The sequence below is a fragment of the Oryctolagus cuniculus genome, chromosome 20, assembly GCF_051225735.1.
Source record: "Oryctolagus cuniculus isolate XC-2025 breed Fujian yellow rabbit chromosome 20, ASM5122573v1, whole genome shotgun sequence".
Classification (NCBI taxonomy): Eukaryota; Metazoa; Chordata; class Mammalia; order Lagomorpha; family Leporidae; genus Oryctolagus; species Oryctolagus cuniculus.
Genome location: NC_142886.1, coordinates 18,698,685 through 18,725,218, shown reverse-complemented (window position 1 = coordinate 18,725,218; position 26,534 = coordinate 18,698,685). Strand labels below are relative to the sequence as shown.

At 53.2% G+C, this 26,534-nt stretch overlaps 1 protein-coding gene and 1 long non-coding RNA gene across 7 annotated transcripts in view; one reads left to right on the top strand and one right to left on the bottom strand.

Annotated features, from left to right (window-relative positions):
• Positions 1–920: 920 nt before the first annotated feature.
• On the top strand, positions 921–24,940 carry LOC149120078 (uncharacterized). 3 transcript variants are annotated; one of them, XR_016226512.1, is made up of 3 exons: positions 921–1,057; positions 3,157–3,263; positions 24,801–24,940. It is a non-coding gene; the product is annotated as an uncharacterized LOC149120078 (long non-coding RNA). The 3 variants fall into 3 exon arrangements; XR_016226513.1 differs by lacking the exon at positions 24,801–24,940 and adding an exon at positions 5,941–6,055; XR_016226514.1 differs by having other exon boundaries at positions 939–1,072.
• The window catches only part of RAD51B (RAD51 paralog B), a 657,779-nt gene continuing 636,293 nt past the window's right edge, over positions 5,049–26,534 (bottom strand). For 2 of the 4 annotated variants that reach the window (XM_089322153.1, XM_089322150.1), the window contains one exon: positions 5,049–5,384. In XM_089322153.1, coding sequence (XP_089178279.1) covers positions 5,288–5,384 — 97 coding nt within the window. In that variant the 3' untranslated portion in view covers positions 5,049–5,287. Of the gene's footprint in view, positions 5,385–7,890; positions 8,034–26,534 lie in introns of those variants that run through there. The other 2 variants (XM_089322159.1, XM_089322152.1) reach the window with 2 other exon arrangements.

The window sequence follows — 26,534 nt, the reverse complement described above, 5'->3', positions numbered from 1 at the left end:
TAGAGTTTTATTTGGTGCCTCAGAGAGTTTCTTTCCATAACCAGGACCCTCAAAGAATTCCTGCCGGTCAGGGTGGAGGAGGCCCACGTGTGCTCGGCGGCTCAGCCCTGTTCAATTTAATAAATATTTATGGAACACTGACTCACATCTTCCTGGGCCTGAGAGGCAGGGCAGGGCTGCAACTAGTGGGAAAGGCTGGGCACTGGGGAGTCGGCCTCCCTGCCAGCTGGAGTCCAGCTGGACGGGGGCCATACGTGACCTTGCAGAACCTGGGTCACCCCTTTGAACCTCTGTTTTCTCATCGGTAGAATGGGGTCAACCCCATCCATGTCACAAGATAAAGCAATAAGCTGTAAATCTCTGGGCTGGGAGCTTAGACAGTCCCTAAGGCAGAGAAGGTGGAGAGGGGGTGCCCCCTTCTCAGCTGCATGTCCGCGGTTCTGGAACTTTCTTGGTTTCCCCCAGGGCTCCTGGGCAGCCCAATTCCTGCACTCACTTATGTCCACGGCCACTACCCTCTCTCCAAATCCATCCCCAAGAAGGCAAAGAAAAGAGCTCTCCCAGTCCTTTGAAAAGGAAGGAGGTGCAGAGGAAGTGGCTTGCGTTCTTGGACCCACTGCAGGCAAGATCGCGCTGCAGCTTCCACGAAGCGTGGGGTTCTGCGCAGGGCGGAGCGGGCCGAGGCTGACCTAGCGCAAGAGTGGGGCAGGCGCACAGCCGGCTGGGGTGGAGCCTGCCCGCAGGTGTCCGCAAGCCGCTCCGGGTACAGTTCCCTGGTGCGTCAGGCAGTGCATTCTGGGAGTACCATGCTAACGGCGTCCACATAGGGCCGTGAGCCTTCGCCAAACGAGGATTCATTTTTGCTGTCTCCCAGGTTCCCAAGGAGGCAAGGGGATGCAAGGAAGCCCTTGAATAGGCACTTTAAGCTTCCGGTGCTTAGACTTGCCCCCCACCCCCACAACGCGTGCACGCAGCTTTGCAGCCAAGTGGGAACGCTCAGCCTGTTTGTTCTTTCACAAGTGGGCCCTGGAAGCCAGGAGCCATTTGTTTCGGAAAGGTAGGCGCGCATCAGGTGGGTGGTCTTTGCATCTGTGTGTGTGTGTGTGTGTGTGTGCGCGCCCTTTCTTTTCAGGACCACTGAGGGGTTGGATTTTCCCCCTCCCAGCAGAGCGCAGGGCTTCGGCCGGCCGCACGCACGGCGCATCTGTGCTTGGGTTTTCCCACAGGCCCCTGCAAAGGCGGCTCCGTGGGGGCGGCCGGGCCGCAGCTGCGGGTCCCCTCCCCTCGGCAGCAGCCTTTGATCAGGCCTTGTGAGGGCTGCGTGCGGCCTGACCCCCAGTCCTCAGCGTCTCTCAGGTGGAAAGTTCCGGACAGCCCGGCTGTGCCTTCAAAGGCTCGCCCTCCTCGGGGCTGGGCCGCCGCTGATAATGGTCCCCGTTTTGTTGCAGTGGGAGCTCCCCGCAGCCCCAGCCCGCCCTTGGCAGGCCTCTGCTTGTTTGCGCGGGCAGCTCGGGCCGCCCTGAAACCACCTTTCTGGTTGAGGAAGCACATTGACCTCCATTCCCACTGAGCCTTTGCTGACGGTTCAGCCACAAAGGTGACCGCGCTGGCGCCCTGGGGCGGCCCGGCGGGAGGGACCCTCGGCCCTGTCCTGCCCACCTCGGAGGTGCCAGCCTCCGGCAAGGCCTGCTGACTGCTCCCGGAGCAAACTGGTCCCCGCCAGCGCCTGAACCCCGGGCTGAGCGCAGCAAAGGCCCCGAGTGCCCAGGGGGGCCACATTTCCCCTGGGTAACTTGAGCTGTCTGGTGTCTTGAAGAAGCAAGCCCAGGCCAGGCGGGCACGGACAGCTCCTTTTCAGGCCTATTTTTTAACCCCACGCCTCGGCTGGTAGCGCCAGGGATAAACAACCAACAGGTCTGCTGGTGCAGCGCCTACTGCCGGCGGGTGCAGGGCCTACTTCCGGCGGCTGCCCCTGTGCGCGGGCCTCCATGCCCTCCTGGCCTGGCCTAAGGGACAGGGCTTGTCCACCCAGGGTGGGGGTGCTGGGGGCGGCGAGTGTGGACAGAGCTTGCAGGCTAACCCGAAGGCCGGGGCTCGCTCTCCTCCCGCGGCGTCGGGGTTAGCCTGCATGCTGCCCTTTGGTTTCCTCGCATTTAAAACGAGGGTGGCCGAGGGCAGCGGGAGCGGTCAGGGGAGCATCCTTCTTCCTCGGCCTGATAGCGCAGTGCTCTTCCTTCCTTTTGATCGTACTCAAACCAACCGCACAGAACAATGAGCCGGGGAGGAGGCGGAGGGGGTTTATTGTGCTGTTGTCCTGTGGCCGAGCCTCCCGGGACTTGATCTTGCACAGAGGGCTGCCTAGGAGGAAATCTGGCAGGCTGTTTGGCGGCTGCCTCCCTGCCCCTGAACTCCCTCCAACCTGGGACGGGGTGGGGGTGTGTGGGGGAGGACAGGGAAGAAGCTGACAGCTGTCTACACCCCAGCCCAAGCCAGGGCTGCAGCCCGGGTCTCCCCAAGCTCTGAAAAGCGGACTCCTTGAGAGGCAGGGGGAACCCTGGCTGTCAGAGCCTGCCTGAGGCCATCCCTACGGAGGGGACTACTCCAAATGACGTCAGCTTGCCCCAGGCGCCACCTCATCAGAGCTCTGCTGCCCAGCCTGTGTCCCCTCTTCTTGGCCCGGCTGGACACGTGGGTCATCTCAGGATGGGTCCCTTGCATGCGGCAGCAGGGGCCAGATGCAGCGGTGGATGGCCACTCCGGCCTCTCTGCAGACACATCCTAGTTCGTCCTCACAAAGCTGGGTGAGGAGAGAGGACTCGAGGCCTTGGGGTGGAGAGGAATCGTGGGCTCCAGTTCTGGGGACACTGGCTCCTGGGTGCCCATGTTCTGTCCTGCACCTGCTGTCAGCAAGCTCTACCCTCCTGGTTCGGCCAGCTGAGTCTTAGTCCATCGCTCCAACCCTCCCTGCCAGTGCTGCTATCCTCAGCAGCTCCGTAATCAGTTCTTTCCCATCAGGCAGCCACGCCCCATAGGGCACTGGGGCTTGAGGCTTTTGTAATGCTGTGGCTGGAGCATAGGCCTGTGTTCAAGGTTCAGGTCTGAGTGCCTTTGAACAGGTCATCTGACCTCTCAGAGCCTCCATTTTCTCTTCTGTAGAATGGGAACAAGAACACTGGTCGTGGCGGAACGGTGGGCTCTGCCCTCTGCCACGAGGAGTGAATGCATGAGGATCACCACAGGAAACTGACCCAGAAGTCCAAAGGGTAAGAAGGTTCACTGTGAATGCCAGTGGTGAGCCCAGGGACCAAGCTTAGTTTTCTGGATGACCCGATTCTGTCTGTCCCGCCTCATCACCGCTCTGCCCAGCCTCGCTGGGTGATGAAGAGGGTGGCTTCAAAGACATTCATTCACTCTCAGTTTCAGATGCCAGGTGTGCAAAGTCCAGGTGTCGGCGGGGCTGTGCTTGCCATGGGACATTTAGGGGAGGATCCTTCTCGCCTCTTCCAGTTCTTGGTGGCTCCGTGTGTTCCGTGGCTTGGGGCTGCGTCGCTGCCGGCTCTGCCGCTGTGGTCGCACGGATGTGACTGTGATAAGAATACTTGTTCTTCCAAGGGATTTAGGGCCCACCTGAGTAACCCAGGTGGTCTCATCTCAGGATCCTTTATGACATCCGCAAAGCGCTCTGTGGCAGGCATTTGGTGTACATGGTGGTTAAGACACTGCGTGGGATGCCCACATCCCATACTGGAGTGTCTGGATTCCAGCTCTGCTCCCAGTTCCAGCTTCCTGCTGGTGCACATTGTGGAAGGCAGCAGGTGGTGGCTCAAGTAGTTGGTCCCAGCCACCTATGCTTTGAGTCCTGGCTCTTGGCTTGCCTGGCCCAGCGTCAGTTCTCATAGATATTTGGGGCGTGTACCAACAGGTGGGAGATTTATTCTCTCTGCCTTTCAGATAAGTAAGTAAATAAACAATTGAAAAGATCCTTTCTACAACCAAGCTCGGACTCCGAAGGTCTAGGGATTTGGACATACACTTGTGGGGGCTGCAACTCCATCTACTACACCCAGTAACAATGTAGAATGTCCTGTCAGATCATGACTAAGAAGTCAAGACAGGCACCCTGGCCTGTGGCCGGTGAGGGAGTTCACTTCTCTAAGTGACAACATCACAGTTCGCGATCTGCCGCCCTCGAGAAGTCTGGCTCTTCAGTCGTATTTACTGGCAGGGAGTGAACGAGTTCTTCTCCCCGGGTGAAGACATGGCCCCCTTTGTTTGCAATGATAGAGCTCAGATTTGTGCTGAGTGCCAGGATCCCCTGTCTGTAGCTGGATACACTGGGATTTCAAAACCCACTCTGCCACCTAGGCTTATGAGGGAACTGGGAGGATCCTGTGGGGTGAGCCTCCTTCTTGCGAAGCCCACGGGGAGCCCAGTTCTTCCCATGGGCAAGCGCTTGTCTTTTCCTCTTGTCATTCCCCTGAGGCCCCAAACTCTGAAAATGTCCAGGAGACCTGACACCTCTCTCTCTCTCTCTCTCTCTGTATTTATTTATGTGAAACAGAGAAGGAGAGAGAGAGATCTTCCATCCACTGGCTCATGCCCCAAATGACTACATTTATTTGTACAGTCAAATGGTGCTGGGCCAGGCTGAACCAGGAGCCTGGAACTCCATTCAGGTCTCCCGAGTGGGTGGCAGGATCTTCCACTGTCTCCCCAGGCACGTAAGTAGGAGGCAGAATCAGAAGCAGAGAAGCTGGGGCTCAGACTAACACTCTGCTCTGGGGCCAGCATCGGGAGTGGCAGCTTCCCCCGCCGTGCCACAGCACTGGCCCCTGCCTCGCCTTCTCTCATCTGCCTCCTGTAGCCTTGCTGCCAGAGCCCTTTTGCCTGTGTCTACCCTCAGCCCCTTGGTCATGTCCAAAAGAAAGGGCCTTTCCTGAGTGTGTCCCCTGCCCCCAAACGGCTGATTCAGCAGCTCTCCAATGGTGAGGGAGGGGAGACAAAAGACAGTAGTAGTTTTCCTTCTAGCCAAAGAACACTTAGCTATGAATTTTTTAAAAATATTTATTTATTTATTTGAAAGGCAGAGTTACAGAGAGGCAGAGGCAGAAAGAGTGAGAGAGGTTTTCCATTGGCTGGGTCACTCTCCAAATGGCTATAACAGCCGGAGTTTGGCTGATCTGAAGCCAGGAACCAGGAGCTTCTTCCCGGTCTCCCACGTGGGTGCAGGGGCCCAAGGACTTGGGCCATCTTCTACTGCTTTCCCAGGCCATAGCAGAGAGCTGGATCAGAAGTGGAGCAGCCGGGACTCGAACGGGCGCTCATATGGGATTCCGGCACTGCAGGAGGTGGTGGCTTTACCCGCTATGTCACAGCTCCGGCCCCTGAAATATGAATTTAACATGGATCTCAGCTCCCTTCCAGATGGTTTTAAGCAAAAAGCCAGCGTCAGGCTCTTTCCTTTGGCTGAGTCTCACTGCATGGGGCTCTGGTGGTGCTTAGTTTTTCTCTTCCACAGCTACTATTAATAACGTCGTGCTTGTAGTTTTCTTTGCAAAGGTATTCCTTCTGGTTCTGGCTCATGAGTGTTGACAAGTGGCCTGCATAGAGTTCAGTGTGTGCAGACTTGGGAGCTGTGTGCACTATATCACCTGCTAACAGAGTCCGCTGTGTTTGCTGGAACCTGGCCATGGGTGGGAAAGTCACTGTGACCTTCCAGTCCTGGGCATAGAAGAGGAGTGGAGGCAAACTGGAAAGAAGTGAAAATGAGATGGAGTAGACAGTGAATCTCCTGTGTGTCCATGCTTAGCTAAGGAGAGCACAGCAAGGAGAGGGGGCAGTCTGTTACTTCTCTGACCCATCCTTCAACTTGTCTGCTGAGGACTCCACTTCCTTTGCTTTCTTTGTGAGTTTGTGCAAAACCTGTGTCTTTACATACAGACCATGCATTCTGTGTGCGTGGGACACAGCCCTTCAGAAAGTCCTCGTACTGCACTGCGCTTCCCAGACAGGTGAAAATGTGGCCATTGTTCACACACTGCACATGAAAAGGTAAAAATGGGTTAACTACTGTGGAGGATGGTATGGCAGTGACTCAAAAAGTTAAACAGAATCACGATGTGACTTGGTTAATCCACTTCTTGGTATAAGCTCAAAAGAGCCAAAAACAGGTACTCACATAAATACCTAGATGTGAAGATTCACAGCCAGAACTATTTACAACAGCCCAAAGGTGGAAACAACCCAGACGCCCATGGCGAGACGAATGCATAAACTACATAAGGTGTTATAGCCTTGTAACGGAATATTAGTCAGCCATAAAAAGAAATGAAGTGGGGCCGGTGCTGTGGTATAGCCGACACCTGCAGTGCCAGCATCCCATATGGGTGCAAGTTCAAGTCCTGGCTGCTCCACTTCTGATCCAGCTCCCTGCTAATGTGCCTAGGAAAGCAGTGGAAGATGGCCCAAGTACTTGGGCCCCTGCACCCACGTGGGAGAGCTGGAAGAAGCTCCTGGCTCCTGGCTTTGGATTGGCACAGCTCCAGCCATTGCAGCCATTTGGGGAATGAACAGCAGATGGAAGACCTCTCTCTCTCTCTCTCTCTCTCTCTCTCTCTCTCTCTGCCTCTCCCTCTGTCTGCTTCTGCCTCTCTTCTCTGTAACTCTGAATTTCTAATAAATAAATAAATCTTTGAAAAAAAGAAATGAAGTGCTGACACTTGCTACAATGTGGGTGAACCTTGAAAACATGCTAGTGAGAGCAGCCAGACACAAAATGTTAAATACTATACAATTTAATTTGTGTGACACATCCAGACTAGGTAAATGCACAGGAACAGAGCTGGTTGGTGGTTTCCAGGGACTGGGAGGAAGGGAAGCAGTGTGTATGGGGTTTCCTTTTGGGGTGATGAATGCGTTTTGGAACTAGATATTGGTGGGGATTACACAGCATTGTGAATGTAGTGAGTATAAGAGGGTACTTCCAAAAAGTTCAAGGAAACATGAGAAGATAATTTTGTTTTGGTGTAAAAAGTTGAAATCCATGCAGAGGTCTTTCATAGTACACAATTTTAGAAGATTGTTTTTGTTTCTTTGAGATGCAGGGAGGAAGAGACAGAGACAGATACAGAGAGGTCTTTGTCCCCTGGTTCACTCCCCAAATGCCTGCAACAGCTGGGGCTGGACCAGGAACCGGAGTCTGTGAGTCTCCCTTGTGGTGTCAGGGATCCAAGCACTTGGTCAGCCATCACCTGCTGCCTCCCAGGGTCTGCACCAGCAGGAAGCTGGAGTCAGGAGCCAGAGCTTGGAGTAGAACCCAGACACTCTCACGTGGGTCGCAGGAGTCTTAAGTGACATCATGAACGTTTTGAAGAGCATTTGGACGTGTGGCTTTCAACCATTCTTGCCCCAAAGTAAAGTTACCTTTTCATTCCATTTTTGCCAAAGTTTTACAGTGTCCTTGTACTAATCACTGCTCAATCCCTTTCAAATGGCTCATTTCATGTGATGTGAATTTCACCTGATACAACTAAAAATATTGTTAAAAGAGAGGAAGCACAAGACAAAACCTGACCTGCGTGTTTTGCACTCGCAACCCAAGCCCTGCTCTCCTTCCCACTCTCCATTTCCTTCCTGGGCAAGCCTGAGTGCCCCTTTCAGTGCCATGGAAACAAACTGGCTGATACTGGCTGATGGTACTAGCTCCTGCTTCTGAAACACATCCTGTGAAATCTGTGACTAAAGCGGGGGCTACGCAGCAGCAGCCAACTTCAGCAGAGAGCACCGGGTGCGGGGGAGCACGCCAAACAACAGATGGCTGCTGCCCGACGTTCTGTGTCTGTGGCAATCAAGCAGATTTGCTCGGCGGGAGACCAGGTTTGCCCCTTTCTCTGTCCTTAAGGATTTCTACAGCTGGAGTGGCGAGAGGCCTTGAAGCAGAGGCTCCAGATGCACGAAGCGGTCTCCCTGAAGCTGTCAGTTGTGGGGGACGTCAGTCCGTGCTCCTCCTGTTCTGTTTGTTCCAGTCTCTTTCCCTTTGGGACACCAAAGAGAAAAATGCCTATTAATGGCTGGCGCCGTGGCTCACTAGGTTAATCCTTCACCTGCGGCGCCGGCACACCGGGTTCTAGTCCCGGTTGGGGCGCCGGATTCTGTCTTGGTTGCCCCTCTTCCAGGCCAGCTCTCTGCTGTGGCCCGGGAGTGCAGTGGAGGATGGCCCAAGTGCTTGGGCCCTGCACCCGCATGGGAGACCAGGAGAAGCACCTGGCTCCTGCCTTTGGATCAGCGCAGTGCACCGGCTGCCTCGGCCATTGGAGGGTGAACCAACGGCAAAAGGAAGACCTTTCTCTCTGTCTCTCTCTCTCTCTCTCTCTCACTGTCCACTCTGCCCATCAAAAAAAAAATGCCTATTAATGGGAAATAGGGCCATGGAGACCACCTTGTGTTAACTGGGGTGGAGAGCTGGAGTCTGTTGACTGTCATACATTCAGGCTGTCACTCATTCACTCCGTGAAGACTGGCCAGCAGGCAGTGGGCTGGACTGGACACAGAAACATGGTGGCCAGTGTTCAGACACAGCTCCTGGGCTATGGAAGCGCCACGGAGTCGCTGTCTGGGGCGTTGGGAGAGGCCTCCCAGGGTTGGGGACGTTGGGGCCCAGGCTTGCAGGCTAGTAAGCCGAGTGTGGGCACTGGCCCGGGGCACGGATACAGGGGGCCTATCTGGGCCTATCACTGCACAGAGCAGCAGGCTGGGAAGGGCCTCGCCTTTGACCCAGTTCTTTCTGCTGACTTTTTCCTTTTCGTAACAACAACAGCTAAATATTTATCACAAATCATTTCCTTTAATCCCTGCTACAGTGTTTTTTTTTTAAACAGATGAAGACAGTGAGGTTCATAAAAGGTTAAGCAGTGACCCCAAAGAAGGGCACACGCATTGCTGGGACGGGCACTCTCAGGCGATGGCTGTGACTGAGCCGTTGCTGCTGGGGAGGGCAGGGGTGCAAGGCTGGGATTAAGAAACCCCACGAGGCTTGGGGCTCAGTTTGTAAGCTGGGTGCGGGCACGTGGGTGGTCTTGCGGCCGTTCTGTTTGTGTGAAGTGTTCACAATGACGTAGGGCGTAGGAGAGCCGCTGAGTGGAGGAGGGGGCAGTGGGTGGAGGCCCAGGCGGCTTGGGGACACTGGAGCCGCTCTCTAGTGCTGCTCCGATCCTACTGCATTTTTCTCTGTGATGCTGGGTAAATTGCTATTCATTGCACTTCGTCACCACCTCAGAGGCAGCAGAGGTGGGCTTGGCCCTCCTGGGTCCCTTGGGCAGAGTGTCCCCGGAAGTAAGAGAGCAAGAAGTCTGAGCCCATTTGTGCCTCAGGGAGGCTTGGAAGGCCCTTGACAGGACAGTATTCCGAGTCCCCGTCCAGTAGAGTTTCCCTTCAGAAACACGGTTTGCTTTTGCTGCTGGAGCATCCTGCCCCCTCCAGCGCAGCCCCACGAGCAGACCCCGGCCCCTGCCTTCCTGGCGTGCAGGGCTTAAAACAAGGGCTCTCGGCCATCGGACATCCTTGCTGTTTCCAGCTATTGAGTGTAGTCAGGTGCGCCAGGATCTGATTTCAAAGCCAAAAGCAAAGGCGCTCAGAGGAATCCTCTCTCCTCGCTGCCGCAGTAGAAGACAAAGGGGTCTGAACAAACAGGAAGTTCTGAGCGCTGCAGAGAGCACTGCCCAGCTCCAGGGCCAGGCAGGATGCTGGGCTGGGAGCCTGGGCGTCGGCAGGTGTGGCGATTGTTCCCAAGAGAAACAAGAGGCGGGGCAAGAAGAACACACGCAGTAACACCTGACAGCCTCCCTGGATGGTTCCTGATAGACACACAGGCTCCTTCAGGGCCCAAGGAGTTACAAAATATTCATCCTAACTTTGGCCATTGGCCTTGCAGGCTATGTTGGTGTTTCTAGAAATCTCTGTGCCTTGAGGGGCAGCGGAGTAGCAAGTTGGAACTGATGAGGGGCGGAGGTGGAGATGGCCCGTTGGTTTGGGTCCTGATGAATCCGTTGTTTTCCGTCTCTTACCCTACTCTCTGGCTGTGGGAACCTACATTTAGTAAGTGCTCCTGATCATCAACTTGACAAAGACTTCAAAGTCATCCCACAGAACAGAATCCCTCTTAGGAGGAGACGGTCCAGGAAAAATGTCAGTATTTTCTTTGGCTTTGCATATGGGAGAAATCGGAGGTGGACATAAATGCAAAGGTTGCAAGGTCAGCAGGGGTGGGAGACAGTTGCCACGGGGAGGAGAGGTGCCTGCCCCTCTCCCTGGTGGCAGGACTGAGTGCTGTTTGTCCCCCAGATCCCCAGCTGTCAGAGACAGTGTCACTGGTGCTTTCACCCATGGGAACCTGGGACACTGCCCACAGGTAGCTGTGGCTGCTACAGTGACTGGGGGAAGCAGCAGGCATTGCCCAGATGAGGCTGGAAGGGTGAATGTCTTCTAGCACATGGGCCAGCCCCATGCAAATGAAGGACTACCCAGCCTTTTGCTAGCAGAGCAAGATCCCACAGTTCTTCACCTCTAAAAGCAATTCTGAAACACACTCAAAATTTCCCAAAAGAATTTTTTAATTGAACTTATTTATTAAGATTTATTTTATTTATTTGCAAGGCAGAGTGACAGAGAGAAGGAAAGACAGAGAGGTCTTCTACCCACTGGTTCATTCCTCAAATGGCTGCAACATCCAGGACTTTGGAACTCCATCCAGGTGTCCTGCATGAGTGGCAGGGGCCCAAGCACTTGGTCTGTCTTCTGCTGCCTTCCCATACACATTAGTAGGGAGCTGGATTAGAAGTGGTACAGCTTGGCCGGCACTGCAGCTCAATAGGCTGATCCTCCACCTTGCGGCGCTGGCACACCGGGTTCTAGTCCCGGTCGGGGCGCCGGATTCTGTCCTGGATGCCCCTCTTCCAGGCCAGCTCTCTGCTGCGGCCAGGGAGTGCAGTGGAGGATGGCCCAAGTGCTTGGGCCCTGCACCCCATGGGAGACCAGGAAAAACACCTGGCTCCTGCCTTCGGATCAGTGTGGCGTGCCGGCCGCAGCAGCCATTGGAGAGTGAACCAACAGCAAAAAGGAAGACCTTTCTCTCTGTTTCTCTCTCTCTCACTGTCCACTCTGCCTGTCAAAAAAAAAAAAAAAAAAAAAAAGAAGGGGTACCGCTCTGACTTAAACCAACACTCTGATAGGGGATGTGGCATCACAAGTGGCAGTTTAACCCACTGTGCCACATGCTGACCTTTCCAAGAGAAAATTTAACCTGCAGGAGGTTCGTGGAGATGCTTTGGCCAGAGGCTACAGATCTGGGAACCACAGATTTGGATGCTGCCTCTCAGCACCCACAAAACAGGTCTGAGGCACATATTAAGCACTTTTGTCTCTATGCAGTAAAAATAGCTGGCACGTAACACTTCAGCAATGGCTAAGAAATAAAATCCCAGCTAGTAGTGGTATATGGAAAGCATAAAGAACATGCTAATTTTTTTCTTTTAAGATTTATTTATTTATTTGAAAGGCAGAGTTACAGAGAGCCAGAGGCAGAGAGAGGGAGAGAGAGAAGTCGGTCTTCCATCCACTGGTTCGCTTCCCAGATGGCTGCAACAGCCGGAGCTGTGCCAATCTCAAGCCCGGAGCTAGAAGTTTCTTCTGAGTCTTCTATGTGGATGCAGGGGCCCAAGGAGTTGGGCCATCTTCTACTGCTTTCCCAGGCCGTAGCAGAGAGCTGGATTGGAAGTGGAACAGCTGGTACTCAAACTGGTGCCCATATGGGATGCTGGCACTGCAGGTGGCGGCTTTACCCACTACGCCACAGCGCTGGCCGCAAGAACATGCTACTTAAAATGCAGCTATGTCATGTGGCTGCATGATCGGGACTTTTCCTTCATATGGCCGGTATGGAAACTGAATGTAAGGTCCTTAGGGAGAACTGAGCTATATTAAATAGACTAACAAGGGCTGTTACATTTGGGGAAGGGTGATGGAGAAAACCAGCAGATATCATCCAGGTTTTTCTGAAAGGGAGAGACTCCTAAGCCAACGAACTTCACCAAGCATTGGGATTCTAAGGACCTTTTCAGTACGAAGCTGCACTGTCTTTCAGAACTTGACTGGTGATCGAGATGAACTGCTGCTAACTCTGGGGCCATCCAGTCACGAGGGTGGGAAAGGCAGACCTATTCATCTGAAGGTAGCAGGAGAGCTCGCCAGGTGAGCCAACTGCACAGAGCGGGGAGGTGAGCCCAGGTGGAGGAAGAGCACCCCCCCCCCGTCATCTCCTGGTGCAACCTGGGTCAGCTCTGCTCCAGGGAAGATGGCAGGGAGGGGCTATGCTGCATCCTCTCTCAGAGTCAGAGGGGCTGGAGCTCGTCTGGGAGAAATTTACATCCTGGCTCTACCACGCACGAGTGGTGCAACGTTCAGCAGGCGACCTAAACCTGTGAGATGGGAGGATGGTGCCTGTCTCAGACCCTCGGGCAAACAGGAGCAAGGGAGCATTACTGAGCACCTGGCCTGGTGTGAGGACAGGAGAGAGGACGGAGAGAGAGCGGACAGTTTTTGTGATCACTTGCAAAGTGCGCTGGCATAGACACTGCCTAGCGCCCAGCAGCTGCTCAACCAATGTCAGTCCTGCTCCCCACTTTGCACCTATGTCCAATGGCACCAACTGTGTGCAAACCGCTGTCCCTGGCCCTTGGACCAGACATTCACAGCACTTCACAGCTTCAAAACCGGCTCCCGGCGTCAGGGCCAATGTCAGGAGTTTTCACACTTGGTCATTGGAGAAAGAGTTCTCCTCTCATGGAGAACCCGTGGGAATGGTCCGAGGGACTCTGCTCATGTTTCCCCCTGACGGGAAGAGCTCTGTTTTCAGTTTTATGTCCTGGATCTCAAGAAAGACCCAGCTTGTTTGTTGAGTGTCATTGACGTGCCTGACACTGCCTTGGGGACTTGGGATACCTCGGTGGACGAATCGGATATGCCTGCCCTTCCAGAGCCTTCTTGTAGTGGGGAAGACACCCAATGAGTGGTAAACCGGGTGAGCGACCTGGTGTGCTGCACGGGGACAGGCGCTCAGGGAACATAGCAGCAGTGCTGGGGGCGGGGAGGAGAGTGGGCTGAAGTGTTAAACAGGGCAGGGCTGGAGGAGGCGGACTTCGGGGAAGGGAATCACCCCAATATCTGGGGGAAGAAGGGGAGGGGCCAATCCTAGGACCCTAGGGAAAGCATCGGTGCCAAGAGTTAGGAAGTGCCAAGGCCCCGAGGAAGGAGAGCCTGGTGGTAGTGGAAGAGGAAGGAGACAGCATGGCTGAGCAGGAGAGCAAGGGTGGGGGCAGTCAGAGGGGGAGGCAGGTGCTGCCGGATGCACGGGGCTTCAAAAGCAGGGGTGGGACTTGCTGTCGGTCTGGGTGAGAAGGGGTCACTGCAGTGTCTTGAGTGAAGAAATGGCATGGTCCATGGCTTGCAACTGGAGAATCGGTCGCTGCAGTGTCCGGGCTCAGCCCGGGAGTGAGTGGGAAAACTACCCATTCATCCAATCTGCTGCTGATTCACTCCCCGAATGCCTGCAACAGTCAGGGCTGGGGCAGGCCAATGCAGGAGCCCAAACTCAATCCAGAACTCCTTCCTGGGTGGCAGCGACCCAAGGGCTTGAGCCATCAGCTGCTGCCTCCCCGGGTCTGCATTAGCAGGAAGCAGGATCGGAAGCAGAGGAGCCGGAACTAAAAGCGGGCACTCTGATATGGGATGCAGCACAACAGATGCCTGCCCTTAGGCTGGTTATTTCTTCTACCATTTGATACATTGAGCAAAAGTGACTCAGGAGGTCACAGGTGTTTTTTGAGAGCCTAGGGCTGGAAGGTGGTGAATTCTTGCTGGGGGTTGAATTCTTGCGACCCCGCCTGCACCTTGATCTAGGCTGGGTTGCTGGGCAGTAGGAGCTGTCTGCCTCCTCATGTCCGTGTGGGATTCTTGTGTGCTCCAGGATTGTTCTGGAGCGCAGAAAGGACCATCTGGGACTATTTTGGTTTTTGAAATGAATATTTTATTAAAGTTGCATATTGAAAAAAAACAGTTCACCTTATAAATCTTGTTCCATTCTAGATATCAATTGTAGATGGTCAATGACGGTCTGGGCATGAGGCCCTCACGCTCACCCGTCCCTGCCCTGTGCCTCCACAGTGAACCCAATGATTCCACATCAGACCTGCTAGAGCCAATCACACCAGAACGGCAGGGAGACTGCCCTGAGGGGGCCCTGGGGAGGTGCAACCCATGACCAGAAATGGGGGGCTCGAGGCTGCAGGGGGCAGGCACTGAGCTGCTGGGCAGGGTGCCCTGGAAGGGAGATTGTGCGGCACTTTTAGTCAGGGAACAGGGAATGTTTCCCCTTTCCCTGCACCCTTGTAGCCTCATCCTGGAGGAGAAGCTGCCGCTGGTTCTGCCTCTGGGGTGGTTTTCTGGTGGAAGCCCCCTGGGCGCCCTCTCCATTGTCCAGCTTGGCCCTGTCCACTCTGCTCCGCTCTTCCCTTGGCTTCCCTAAGTGTGTGTCCTCTCCCCCCCCCCCCCCCGCCTGCACTTCCTTCTTTTGGCCATGGAAGCGCCCCCTCATGTTCCCTCCGTTCCCCCACATTGTTGGTTGCTGAATTCAAGGTTCTCAATACAACAAAGCTTTGATGATTTGCCCCAATTGAGAAGGAATGTCAGCTTACATTAATGAGGCGCCTGAACAATCGCATTTTCAAGCGCAGTTGCCTTGCTGTCCCGTGGTGAGACATCCTTTCCTGGGAGAAGCCCCAGCCCTGCAATGCCCTGAGAGCAGAGGTTGCGAAATGAGGCGCTCTGCTCGCACAGAGAGGAGCCAGTTATAATTAGCGTGTACTTTCTGTGAGGCCCACGTTCCCTCTCTGGAAACCTTCCGTTTCGTACACAGATTCGCTGCAGACCCAGCTCCTCCGTTCTGGTCACAGAGACACTGCCACATCGAGAGTCTCTCTGGAAATGTTGTCCATTTTCACTGACGAGCAATGCAGACATAGACTCTTCTTTGCAAAAGAATTAAAACTTTCACAGTGAATTTCAATTGTAGTAATAATAAAGCCATAGCAACAGTAGACTCCTGTGACAGACTACACTGCACTGAATCCCTTCTCTGGTCTCCTGTCCTGACTCAGCTGACTGGGTTTTGTTGTCTGTAAGAAATAATTAGAGGACCGGCGCTGTGGTGTAGCGGGTAAAGCCATTGCTTGCAATGCTGGCATCCCATATGGGTTCTGGTTCAAGTCCTGGCTGCTCCACTTCCGATCCAGCTCTCTGCTATGCCCTGGGAAAGCAGCAGAAGATGGCCCAAGTCCTTGGGTCCCTGCACGCACATGGGAGACCCAGAAGAAGCTCCTGGCTCCTGGCTTCGGATCAGTGCAGCTCTGGCCATTGTGGCCATCTGGGGAGTGAACGAGTGGATAGAAGACCTCTCTCTTTCTTTCTGCCTTTCCTTCTCTCTCTGTGTAACTCTGACTTTCAAATAAATAAATAAATATTTTAAAAAAAGGAAATAATTAGTGGAGTTGGTGTTGAGGCACAGCAGATTAAGCCACCGCTTGCAATGCTGGCATCCAATACTGGAGTGCCAGTTCCAGTCCCGGCAGTTCTCCTTCCAATCCAGCTCCCTGCTAATGCCCCTGGGCAGCAGAAGGTGGCCCGAGTGCTTGTGGGGTCTCTGCCACCCATGCGGGAGACCTGGATGGAGCTCCAGGCCCCTGGCTTCTGCATGGCCATTGTGGCCATTTGGGGAGTGAACCAGTGGATGGAACGCCCTGCTCTCCTCTTTAGCTCTTCCTTTCAAACAAATAAATAAATCTTAAAGAAAAACTACTACTGACTGAGGATCCAAATTTCTCAGTCTTCCAAGTGAGCACCAGGGTGCCCCAGGCGCCCACGCCTCACCACACCACACCTCTGGAATAATCCAGAGTCAGCCAGCCTTGCACCCGGGGCCCTCGTGAGCCATGACGAAATCTAGAGAAGTGTGTCTGAGTGTTTGCTGTGTTATTTCCTCTATTTTTCTGAAGTTTTAACATTTTCACAGCAGAAACAAAAATTCACCAAACCCTAAGAAGAGCACAACAGGATAGGACCGTTGCGTGAAAGTAAGGGGTGCGTCTAGCAGCTGCTGTCCTCCTCGTGGTGCCAACGCAAACAGCGAGCGCTGTCCAGAGGTGAAGATGAGGTGTATTCGGGGCAGAGTGTGAGGGCCTAGGCCCAGGAGACGCGGGCCCGCTGACTTGTCGTGAGTCTTGGCAAGAGTTTCAAAGGGGTCGAATTCTAGTCCAGATTTGTGTGCTCTGGGACAGTACGTTTTCATTTACCATTCAGTGGTGAATCTGCATTGGCGTGGCACGGACAGGTGGGCTCTGTTGAAGCTGGGGCAGATTTCTCACCTTCCTCTGACCATGAGTGGTTCCATGGGATTTCAGAGGAGGGGAGGCCACTGGCTGCACAGAGAGGCCACTGAGTCACTGTAAGAAAGGCGAGCTGGGAACAGACAGCAATGTATCAAGGAAGCGCAATGGATTGCTCAAGGTTGCTCCAGATGGCTAGGATGAAACAGACCCCATGTACACATCACCCAAGTCAAACTGACCTGGTGGGTCAGGTTAATCCGTCTGCGGGATGCGCGCCAGAGTTTCTCGTGAACGCTTTGCAGGCTTTTGAGGGGCACTTTGTTCTCACTAGGGATTCCCTGTCCTGGATTGGGAAGGATTGCGCTCATTTATAGGGAGAGTAGCAAAAGTAACGCCTGGTTTATTTCTTAGTAACGTGCATACTTTTCCAACGTCTTTCCTAACAGTCTTTCTTTCTCTTCACAATAGTTCTTTTAGGGGATAGGAAAGGCAAATATCCAGTTTTACAGATGAAGGAACTACGAGGTTTTGTGATATTAGCCAATAATATCAGTGCATAGTTACTGCTTTGTTACTAAGTAGCTGTCATGGTTCTAGGTATGTACAAATATTAACTTCACCCTTAAGACAACTCTGAGTTACATGCGTAATTTCCCAAGATGACACAGCTAGTAAGTGGTGGCCTAGAATATGAATCCAGGCAGTCTGTTCATGAGCCTGAACTTGTAAACACCCATATCCTCATGTGATGACACCAGAGACATCTTTCTAGTATCCCGAGAATGGAAACCTGGCCATCTTGAGGGTGCGCCTGGATTATAAGTGTGTTTATCTGACATGCACAGTATTTTATATATTTTATAATTTAAAACAAATTTCAAGTTCTGTTTAAAGAAATATTTCAGGGGCCAGCATTGTGGCGTAGTAGGTTAATCCTCTGCCTGTGGCACCGGCATCCCGTATGGGCACTGGTTTGAGTCCTGGCTGCTCCTCTTCCGATTCAGCTCTCTGCTGTGACCTGGGAAAGCAGTAGAAGATGGCCCAAGTCCTTAGGCCCCTGCATCCGTGTGGAAGACCTGGAAGAAGCTGCTGGCTCCTGGCTTCAGATGGGCGCAGCTCTGGCCGTTGCGGCCATTTGGGGAGTGAACCAATGGAGGGAAGACCTTTCTCTGTCTCTCCCTCTCACTATCTGTAACTCCGTCAAATAAATAAATAATCTTTAAAAAAAGAAATATTTCATCTAAAAAAATCAGGTTTCTAGCTTTCCTTGAAAAACCAAAAGTTCTGACAAGATAAGGTCACCATCCCCCAAGGTAACAATTGGCTGGAGTCAAGTACTGTTAATGAACAATTCTTTATGATATTTGTTAGACATTAAGGAAGACTTTGTTCAAGAAGGAGCTACTGCAATGGGGTTTTACAATAGAGGTGAGAGACTGGACTCAATTGTGAATATTAGATGGGAAAGTGAGGGGCCGGCGCTATGGCGTAGCAGGTAAAGCCACTGCCTGCAGTGCTGGCATCCCATATGAGCACCAGTTCGAGTCCTGGCTGCCCCACTTCCGATCCAGCTCTCTGCTATGGCCTGGGAAAGCAGTGGAAGATGGCCCAAGTACTTGGGCCCTTGCACCCGTGTGGGAGATGCAGAAGAAGCTCCTGGCTCCTTGCTCCTGGCTTCAGATGGGTGCATTTCTGGCCGTGGCGGCCAACTGGGCAGTGAACCAGCAGATGGAAGACCTCTCTCTCTCTCTGCCTCTCCTTCTCTCTCTGTGTAACTGATTTTCAAATAAGTAAAATTTTTTTTAAAAAGAAGGAAAAGTGAGACTTCACAGCCAGGAATCATGGATGGAAAATTACTAAGAGGAAACATCAAGGCTGGGGGGATTGTGGCTAAACACACTTGACATGATCCTTACTAATGGCAAGCCAGCATGATCGTGTCTTGGTGTGGGTGATAAGGAGTTTCATCAGATATTGAGGCAGATCAGATACCAAGGCTGGGGATTTCTGCTAAGCTGACTCAGCAGGAGTCTTGCTAAAAAAAATAAAAATGGACAAAGTTGGCCAAAGGCAGAGCCCAAGGTCAGGGTGTCTACTCCCATTCATTATTACACCTGACTCTTTTGACAACTTTGTTACCTATTTGCATGGACATTTGAGTTTTCAACCCCTAGCCAATAAGAAACTACAACCTCAAAGAAGCAGAAGATCATTTGTGTCCTGGTGCGATCAACATACTACCAAACTCATGTACTCATCCATCCATGTAGCCACCCAACCGTGCATTCTCGTCGCCATCCACCGTACAACCTTTCACTCTTCCCAGCTCCTGCACCCTCTCCACCTGGCTTAGCCATTCTCAGATTGCAGAGTCCCATCTGCATTTCTTGACCAACATCTGTGTTCCTCGCACTCAGTCTAGAAGGGCAGCATCAGAGGCTGGGAGATGACCTACAGTATGGCAGGTGTTGTAGATGGAAGCGTGTCCCCTCAAAATCCACACGTTGAAGTTTTAACTCCCAGTGTGACTGTGTTTGGAGACAGGGCCTTTAAACTCTGGTGATTAAGGTTAAATGAGTTCATATTGTGGGGAGCAACTCGGACTATACTGTTACTGGAATTAAGACTTATTCTATGCATCTGCTCTCCCACAATGTGGCGCTGGGAGAGGAGCGTACAGCTTCTTCCCAGCTGCCCCTTACCAACTTGATAGGCTGCAAGAGCCGCTCCTGATTGGAGGAGAGCGGGCGCGCTCGGCGTGTGGGTAGCAGAGCACGGATTGGTGGAAGAGGACTATAAAGGAGGAGAGAGACAACATGCACCAGGAACATCTAAGGGGAACATCTATCTGAAGGAACACCTGTGCAGCCCCCAAGAGAGCCGGCCGGCGGTGTGCCGCTCCCCCGCGGAAGTGGGGAATGTGGCAGGGGGAACCGCCCTTCCACGGAGGTGGAAGGGTCGGTAGCCAACCCGGGAAGAACCAGCAGCAAACCCGGGGAGGGCCGAGCAGACGAAAGAACAGCGCAGGGTTCTGTGTTGTTCCTCCACGAAGACGGGGAGCGACATAATGGTGCCGTGACTCGGATAGGAAACCTAGGAGGGAAGAAGCAGGAAAATACCGGAGAGAGAGACTAGAAGAGCCTAGGGGAAAGCCGGACGGAAAAGGTGTCGGAAGAAGCTATTGAAAGCCTAGGCATAGACTTGGATACGGACTGTGGGAAAGAAGTTAGGATTTAAAGTGAAAGCAAGAAGAAACTTAGACTCAGATACGGACTGCAGGTTGAAAGTGAAAGTGAAACCTATAAGAAACTTAGACTTGGATACGGACTGTGGGGAGAGGCCAGGAGAAATGAGGGAGGAATATTGTTGGAAGAAAACTTAGGGAAACATACCGGGTAGAGAAAAATGTTAGGGAGGATGAAGCCGCGAGTGCAGGCCGAGGCAGAGACGGAAGCCATCTTGGAATTCTTCACGTCAGCCCGGGGAGCAAGAGGCGAAGATCTGGAACCAGAGGCAGAGACGTGGGCCGCCAGGTTGGAATTCGCCAGGTTAGTCCGGGGAACTTGGATTGAATGCTAGTGGCGGAGACGTAAGCTACGCTGTGTGACTCGCGGAAGCCGCCGCGTGCAGAGAGAGCATGGGGCGTGAATAGATAGGGAACGCGGGGCTGGCACGAGGCCATGGTGCGGACGCGAAGGGGCGTGGAGACCACGGAGTATGCGCGCGAAGCCGAGCCGCACAGAGCCGTGAAGCTGCCTCGGGGCGAGGTGCCGAGAAGCAGCCTCGGGGCGGGCGCCGGGAAGCCGCAGGGATAAGAGAAACAGAAGTTTAGAAGTAAAATGAGAGAAATAGGAATGCTGGAAGATAGAAGTAAAATGGGAGAAATAGGAATGCCCGGAGATAGAGAAATAGAGAAATAGAAAGGCCTCCCCACAACATGGCAATGAGAGAGCTTGGATTCGGTCTGCCTGATTAGTGAGGCGATGAGCACCTGCGGGCGGCTAGCAGCTTGTGCGCTGCAGGTCACCAAAGACAGGCACGTTATCAACACCAATGGGTCTCCCCACAGTGCGGCAATGGGAAGGCTTGGATTCGGTTTGCCTGATTGCTAGGGCTTGTAAGCACCTGCAGGCAGAGCAGAGCATGCGCTGCAGGGCACCGAACACAGGCACGCATCAGCGCCTAAAAACCTCCTCACAACATGGCGAAGAGAGAACCCGGATTCGGTTTGCCTGATTGATAGGACTTGTAAGAAACTGTGGCAACTCTAGCAAGCAGAGCAGAGTGTGTGCCGCGGGGCACCGAAGACAGGCGCGTATCAACGCCAAAAATAAAAAGAAAGGGGGATCTGTGGGGAGCAACTGGGAGCAACTCGGACTAGACTAAGTTACTGGAATTAAGACTTATTCTATGCATCTGCTTTCCCACAATATGGCACTGAGAAGGGAAACAGCTTCTACACAGCTGCCTCCAGTTCAACCAATAAACTGTGGGACCTGCTCCTGATTGGAGGAGAGCAGCGTACTCGGCGTGTGGGCAGCCGAGTTGGGATTGGTGGAAGAGGACTATAAAGGAGGAGAGAGACGGCATGCACCAGGAACATCTAAGGGGAACACCTGTGCAGCCCCCGAGAGAGCCGGCCGGCGGTGTGCCGCTCCCCCACGGAAGTGGGGAATGTGGCAGGGGGAACCGCCCTTCCACGGAGGTGGAAGGGACGGTAGCCAACCCGGGAAGAACCAGCAGCAAACCCGGGAAGGGCCGAGCAGACGAAAGAACAGCGCAGGGTCCTGTGTCGTTCCTCCACGAAGAGGGGGAGCAACACATACGAATGGACTCCTGATCAGTAGGGCTACTGTCCTTATAGGATTTTATTTTTTATTTATTTAACGGGTAGAGTTACAGTCAGTGAGAGGCAGAGACAGAGAGAGAGGTCTTCCATCCACTGGTTCACTCCCCAAATGGCAGCAACGGCTGGAGCTGCACCAATCTGAAGCCAGGAGCCAGGAGCTTCTTCCGGGTCTCCCACACGGGTACAGGGTCCCAAGGAGTTGGGCCATCTTCCACTGCTTTCCCAGGCTATAGCAGAGAGCTGGATTGGAAGAGGAGCAGCCGAGACTTGAACCAGTGTCCATACGGGATGCCAGTGCCACAGGCAGAGGATTAACCTACTGCGCCACAGTGCTGGCCCCAGGGTTAGTGTCCTTATAAGAAGAGAAGGTGATGCTGGGAGAATGCACAGAAGACAGGCCATGGGAAGACACACAGAGAAGGTGCCATCAGTAAGCCAAGGAGAGGCCTCAGGAGAATCCAAACCTGCAGGCACCTTGATCTTGGATTTCCACCTCCAGAGCTCTGGAAAATAAATGTCTGTTGCTTAAGCCACTCAGGCTGTGCCATACCATTCAGGCAGCTTGAGCAGAGCCACAGAGCAGGAAGCTCTGTTCATGTGCTCCTCCCACCTTTCAGCATTTCTCACCCCCGCTTTCTCCTTGCACAGGCAATCACCTAACACTCAAGCCTGGATTAGCTACCAGGAGACGTTGTCATGAATCCCATTCAGAAGGTCTGTGAGCGCTCCTGTAGTGTGATGGCCACCTCCAGGTGGGCTGTGAAAGGGCCGCACAGATGCCGCTGAAGAATTCCACCAAAGAAATGAACTCAGGTCATTGCACAAAACACTGTGGGTCTGCCATGTGGAGACACTGGTTAAAGTTCATAGCATAAAGAGACTCTGGAGCCGAAATATTGGCGTGGAAAATATTAGCAAAGCCCAAGATAGCTTAAGGAGCATTGAGAGCTATCTTCTGTCCATCCATTTAGTTGCTTGAGTTCAACAAGTTTTTTTTTTTTTTTTTTTTTTTTTTTGGCAGTGGGTGGGGGGCGGCTGGAGATTCTGAGTCTAGTTTAAACAGCGATGGTCAGAATAATTACTGCAAAATTTGCTTCATCTTAAGCCTTCCTCTGGGCCTCCACCAGGTGTTTGAGTTAGAGAGGCTTATGCTATTGACACAAAGATAGGTGGTTGCTGATTAGCCCCAGAGGGGCCCAGAGAACTGGGACAAAGCCAAACTGACTCCTGCTTCATTTTCGCATCAACTCTCAAGCTGTCAGATTGGTAATGACTGTGGAGTTTGAATGATGGTGTTGGCGTGAGAGGTTGGACAAACCCCAGATGGGTTCTTGGCCCCAGAGGACAGCCAATGGCAATAGACTTCAAGCGTAGATGCTAAATGGAATGAGCAGGGATCTGGAAGTGGTCCAGAGGAACTGACTCGTGCATCCCCCTGCGGCAGGCGCAGAAAGCGCCGCCAGTTACCTTCTCAGCCACGCTAGGCTCAGAGGGGAACATTGCGATTTTGGTCAGTAGATAAAAGTGGCAGTCATGAGTCAAAGTGGGGCCAATGATTTAATTGACGTGGATGCACTCGGACGCAGGGAAGGACAGGGAAACACAGACTTGGTTAGATTTGCCTCTACTTCCCTCCTAGCCTCCTGTCCACTCCATCAAATATGGAAATCCCAACACTTGAATGCAGGTGGTTTGGGTTAGACTATAACCACATGATAAGGTACAAAGGTAGTGCATCTAATGCATAAGTGGTCAAGCCTAGAGTCACAATTCACCGTATCGCTGTCTTCTGGCTGACGTCAGAGTTCAGACAAAGCACAGTCTCTGATTCATCTGAAACAGGATGGCATTACCCATGATTTATCTTCTAGAACCATCATGAGGATGTGTGAGTAGCGTCCAGGAAAGCGCCGTGGGCACCTTGAGGGAGCAGCAGTGCAAAACCTCTGTCCACCGAGCCCTTCCTTTGTGCTCGTCACCTTGGTCTGAAAGTAAATTGTTTGGGACTTGTTGGTCAAGAACCTGGGGCTGGAGTTCCATCAGGCTCCAGGGTGGTTGCTGGGGTAAGGCAGGTGTGAGGGGAGGGGCCTAAGGATCTTCACCGAGATCAGAGGTCTCAGGGACTTGCTGGGTCAGGGGTCCTCGGTGGAAGGTTCTCTTACTTCTGCTGGTGCCTGGTTTTGGGGAAAGGGGAACTGCTCCAAAGACTTGTCTGTGTCCCACAGTGGGAGCAGGACTTTCTTTAGCGGAGAGGGTTTTATTTCCATTCATCCTTCCATGCCACGCCTTCCTCCGTCTTCACAGTTTAACTAAGTCCCAAGAGCTTCTCCCCCTCGCTAGGCCTACAGCTTTGTGACCAGACACTTCAGCAGGGCAAGAAGGAGGTACCGTAGTCAGGGCTGGGGCGTGAGCAGAGGTGGGAGCTGCCTAGGCCGCGGGGGTGTAGGAGTGGGCGGGCTCTGTGGTGAGGTGAAAGGGGAGAAAAGCAGGAGAGAGAATGGGCATCCCTGCAGGAGTCCAGCTCGAGGACGTAAGGCGAGCACGAGCGTTTGCCATGGCCTCACTCCGCACAGTCTCTCTGACAGAGGCTGCCTTGCCCATGCCCTCTGCCGCTTAGGCAGCGTGTCTTCAGTGACACCTGCAGCTCACAGCTGTGGGCTAGTTGGCTGGTGACCAAAGCGGTTGCTGGAGACAAAGCAGTTAGATGACTCTGAGGCAATCGGACTGTCTCTTAAGAATTTAAACCCAGCAGCCGGCGCCGTGGCTCACTTGGTTAATCCTCCGCCTGCAGCACCGGCATCCCATATGGGCGCCGGGTTCTAGTCCCAGTTGCTCCTCTTCCAGTCCAGCTCTCTGCTGTGGCCCGGGAGGGCAGTGGAGGATGGCCCAAGTGCTTGGGCCCTGCACCTGCATGGAAGACTGGGAGGAAGCACCAGGCTCCTGGCTTCAGATTGGCACAGCGCCGGCCATAGCGGCCATTTGGGGGGTGAACCAGGAAGGAAGACTTCTCTCTGTCTCTCTCTCTCACTTTCTGTAATTCTACCTCTCAAATAAATAAAATGAAATCTTAAAAAAAAAAAAGAAAGAAAGAAAGGAGGTCTTGGCCTGTACAAGCGTTGGTCCGAGAAAGTGAAGTCCCTTGTCGGTTACTAACATCCAGGTCCACGGGGGCTCGGGGAGAGCTTCCAAGCCGCCAGTTCTTCCCTAGTTGAAAGGAGCGCGGAGGTGTGGCAGCCACCGGCAACATCTCATGAATTCTTGCTCCTCTCTGAGGAGCTAAACCAGGAGGGAAACAGAGAGCAGCTCATGTCAACACAGGATCTCCTCTATTATGTGCACAGCCATTGGAGATGTCCCACTCCCCCACTCCACTCCCGCCTCCCCGCAAGGCCGACATCGGCGCCTGACTGACAACACCCGCAGGTGGCCGGCCCGCTCCGAGGAGGAATCCGTTATGCAGGGACAATAAAGGAACGTGGTTCCCCCCAAATCCCTTTATCTCTCTCTCTCTGCTGCAGGAAACGTCGAAGGGCTTAGAGGGAGTCTGAGTCACATCTGTTAACACGGGGAGAAGTGGAAGGGTGCATTTCTGGAAGATTTTTCAGACAAAGCATGATGGTCCCGGGCAACTCAGCACTAGTTGCTCCTGGTGCTGGTGTTGTGATGCAGAGGGTTTAGCCACCGCCTGCGATGCCGGGATCCCACCTGAGCACTGGCTCGAGTCCCGGCTGCTCCACTTCTGATCCAGATTCCTGCTAATGGCACCTGGGAGGCAGAAGATGGCCCCTGCTATCCACGTAGGAGACGCGGATGGAATTCAGGACTCCTGACTTTGGCCTGGCCCAGTCCAGGCTATTGTAGCCATCTGGGGAGTGAACGAGTGGATGGAAGACCTCTGTCTATGTCTCTCCCTCTCTCTCTGTCATTCTGCATGTCAAATAAATACAAATATCTATTTTTTAAAAACCCACTGGTTACTCCCTCTTAAATGTATTATTGGGATCAGGCCACGCCTCCTCTTCGCAGCTTTCGTCCTGTCTGGCGTAGCTGCAAGGGGAAAGCCGCAAGGTTAACTGATCTTTCCTGGCCCCTACTCTTTCCCAAGAAGGTCACCTCTGGACTACAGTGGGCTGCACAACTCACACTACCCCTTAGCCCTTTGATGTAGACCAGGTAAGCTAAGGGAAAGGTAAAATCAGATGCAAATATGAAAGAAGGAAACATTTGCCAGCTCGTTGGGTCTAGCGGTACGAGGGATCTCCAAAAAGTTCATGGAAAATGCCTACCATGAGAAAATGGTGCAAAAATTTTTTTTTTAATTTTTTTTTATTTTTTTTGACAGGCAGAGTGGACAGTGAGAGAGAGAGACAGAGAGAAAGATCTTCCTTTGCCGTTGGTTCACCCTCCAATGGCCGCCGCGGCCGGCGCGCTGCAGCCGGCGCACCGCGCTGATCCGATGGCAGGAGCCAGGAGCCAGGTGCTTTTCCTGGTCTCCCATGGGGTGCAGGGCCCAAGCACCTGGGCCATCCTCCACTGCACTCCCTGGCCACAGCAGAGGGCTGGCCTGGAAGAGGGGCAACCGGGACAGGATCCGGCGCCCCGACCGGGACTAGAACCCGGTGTGCCGGCGCCGCTAGGCGGAGGATTAGCCTAGTGAGCCGTGGCGCCGGCCTGCAAAAATTTAAAAACATTTTTTGTACCAAAATAAACCTATATTTTAAAAAGTTTTAAAAGATTTATTTATTTATTCAAAAGAGTTGGGGCCGGCGCCGTGGCGCAGTAGGCTAATCCTCCGCCTGCGGTGCTGGCATCCCATATGGGCGCCGGTTCTAGTCCCAGCTGCTCCACTTCTGATCCAGCTCTCTGGTATGGCCTGGGAAAGCAGTAGAAGATGGCCCAAGTCCTTGAGCCCCTGCACATACATGGGAGACCAGGAGGAAGCACCTGGTTCCCGGCTTTGGACCGGCATAGCTCCGGCCATTGCGTTGTGGTCATTTGGGGAGTGAACCAGCGGAAGGAAAACCTTTCTCTCTGTCTCTCCCTCTCACTGTCTGTAACTCTACCTCTCAAATAAATAAATAAAATCTTAAAAAAAAATAATTACAGCAAGAGACAAACATACACACAGAAAGGAGAGATCTTCCATCCACTGGTTCACTCCCTAGATGGCTACAACAGCCAGGGCTGGGCCAGGTCAAAGCTCGGAGCTTCATCTGGGTCTCCCATGTGGGTAGCAGGGGCCCAAACACTCG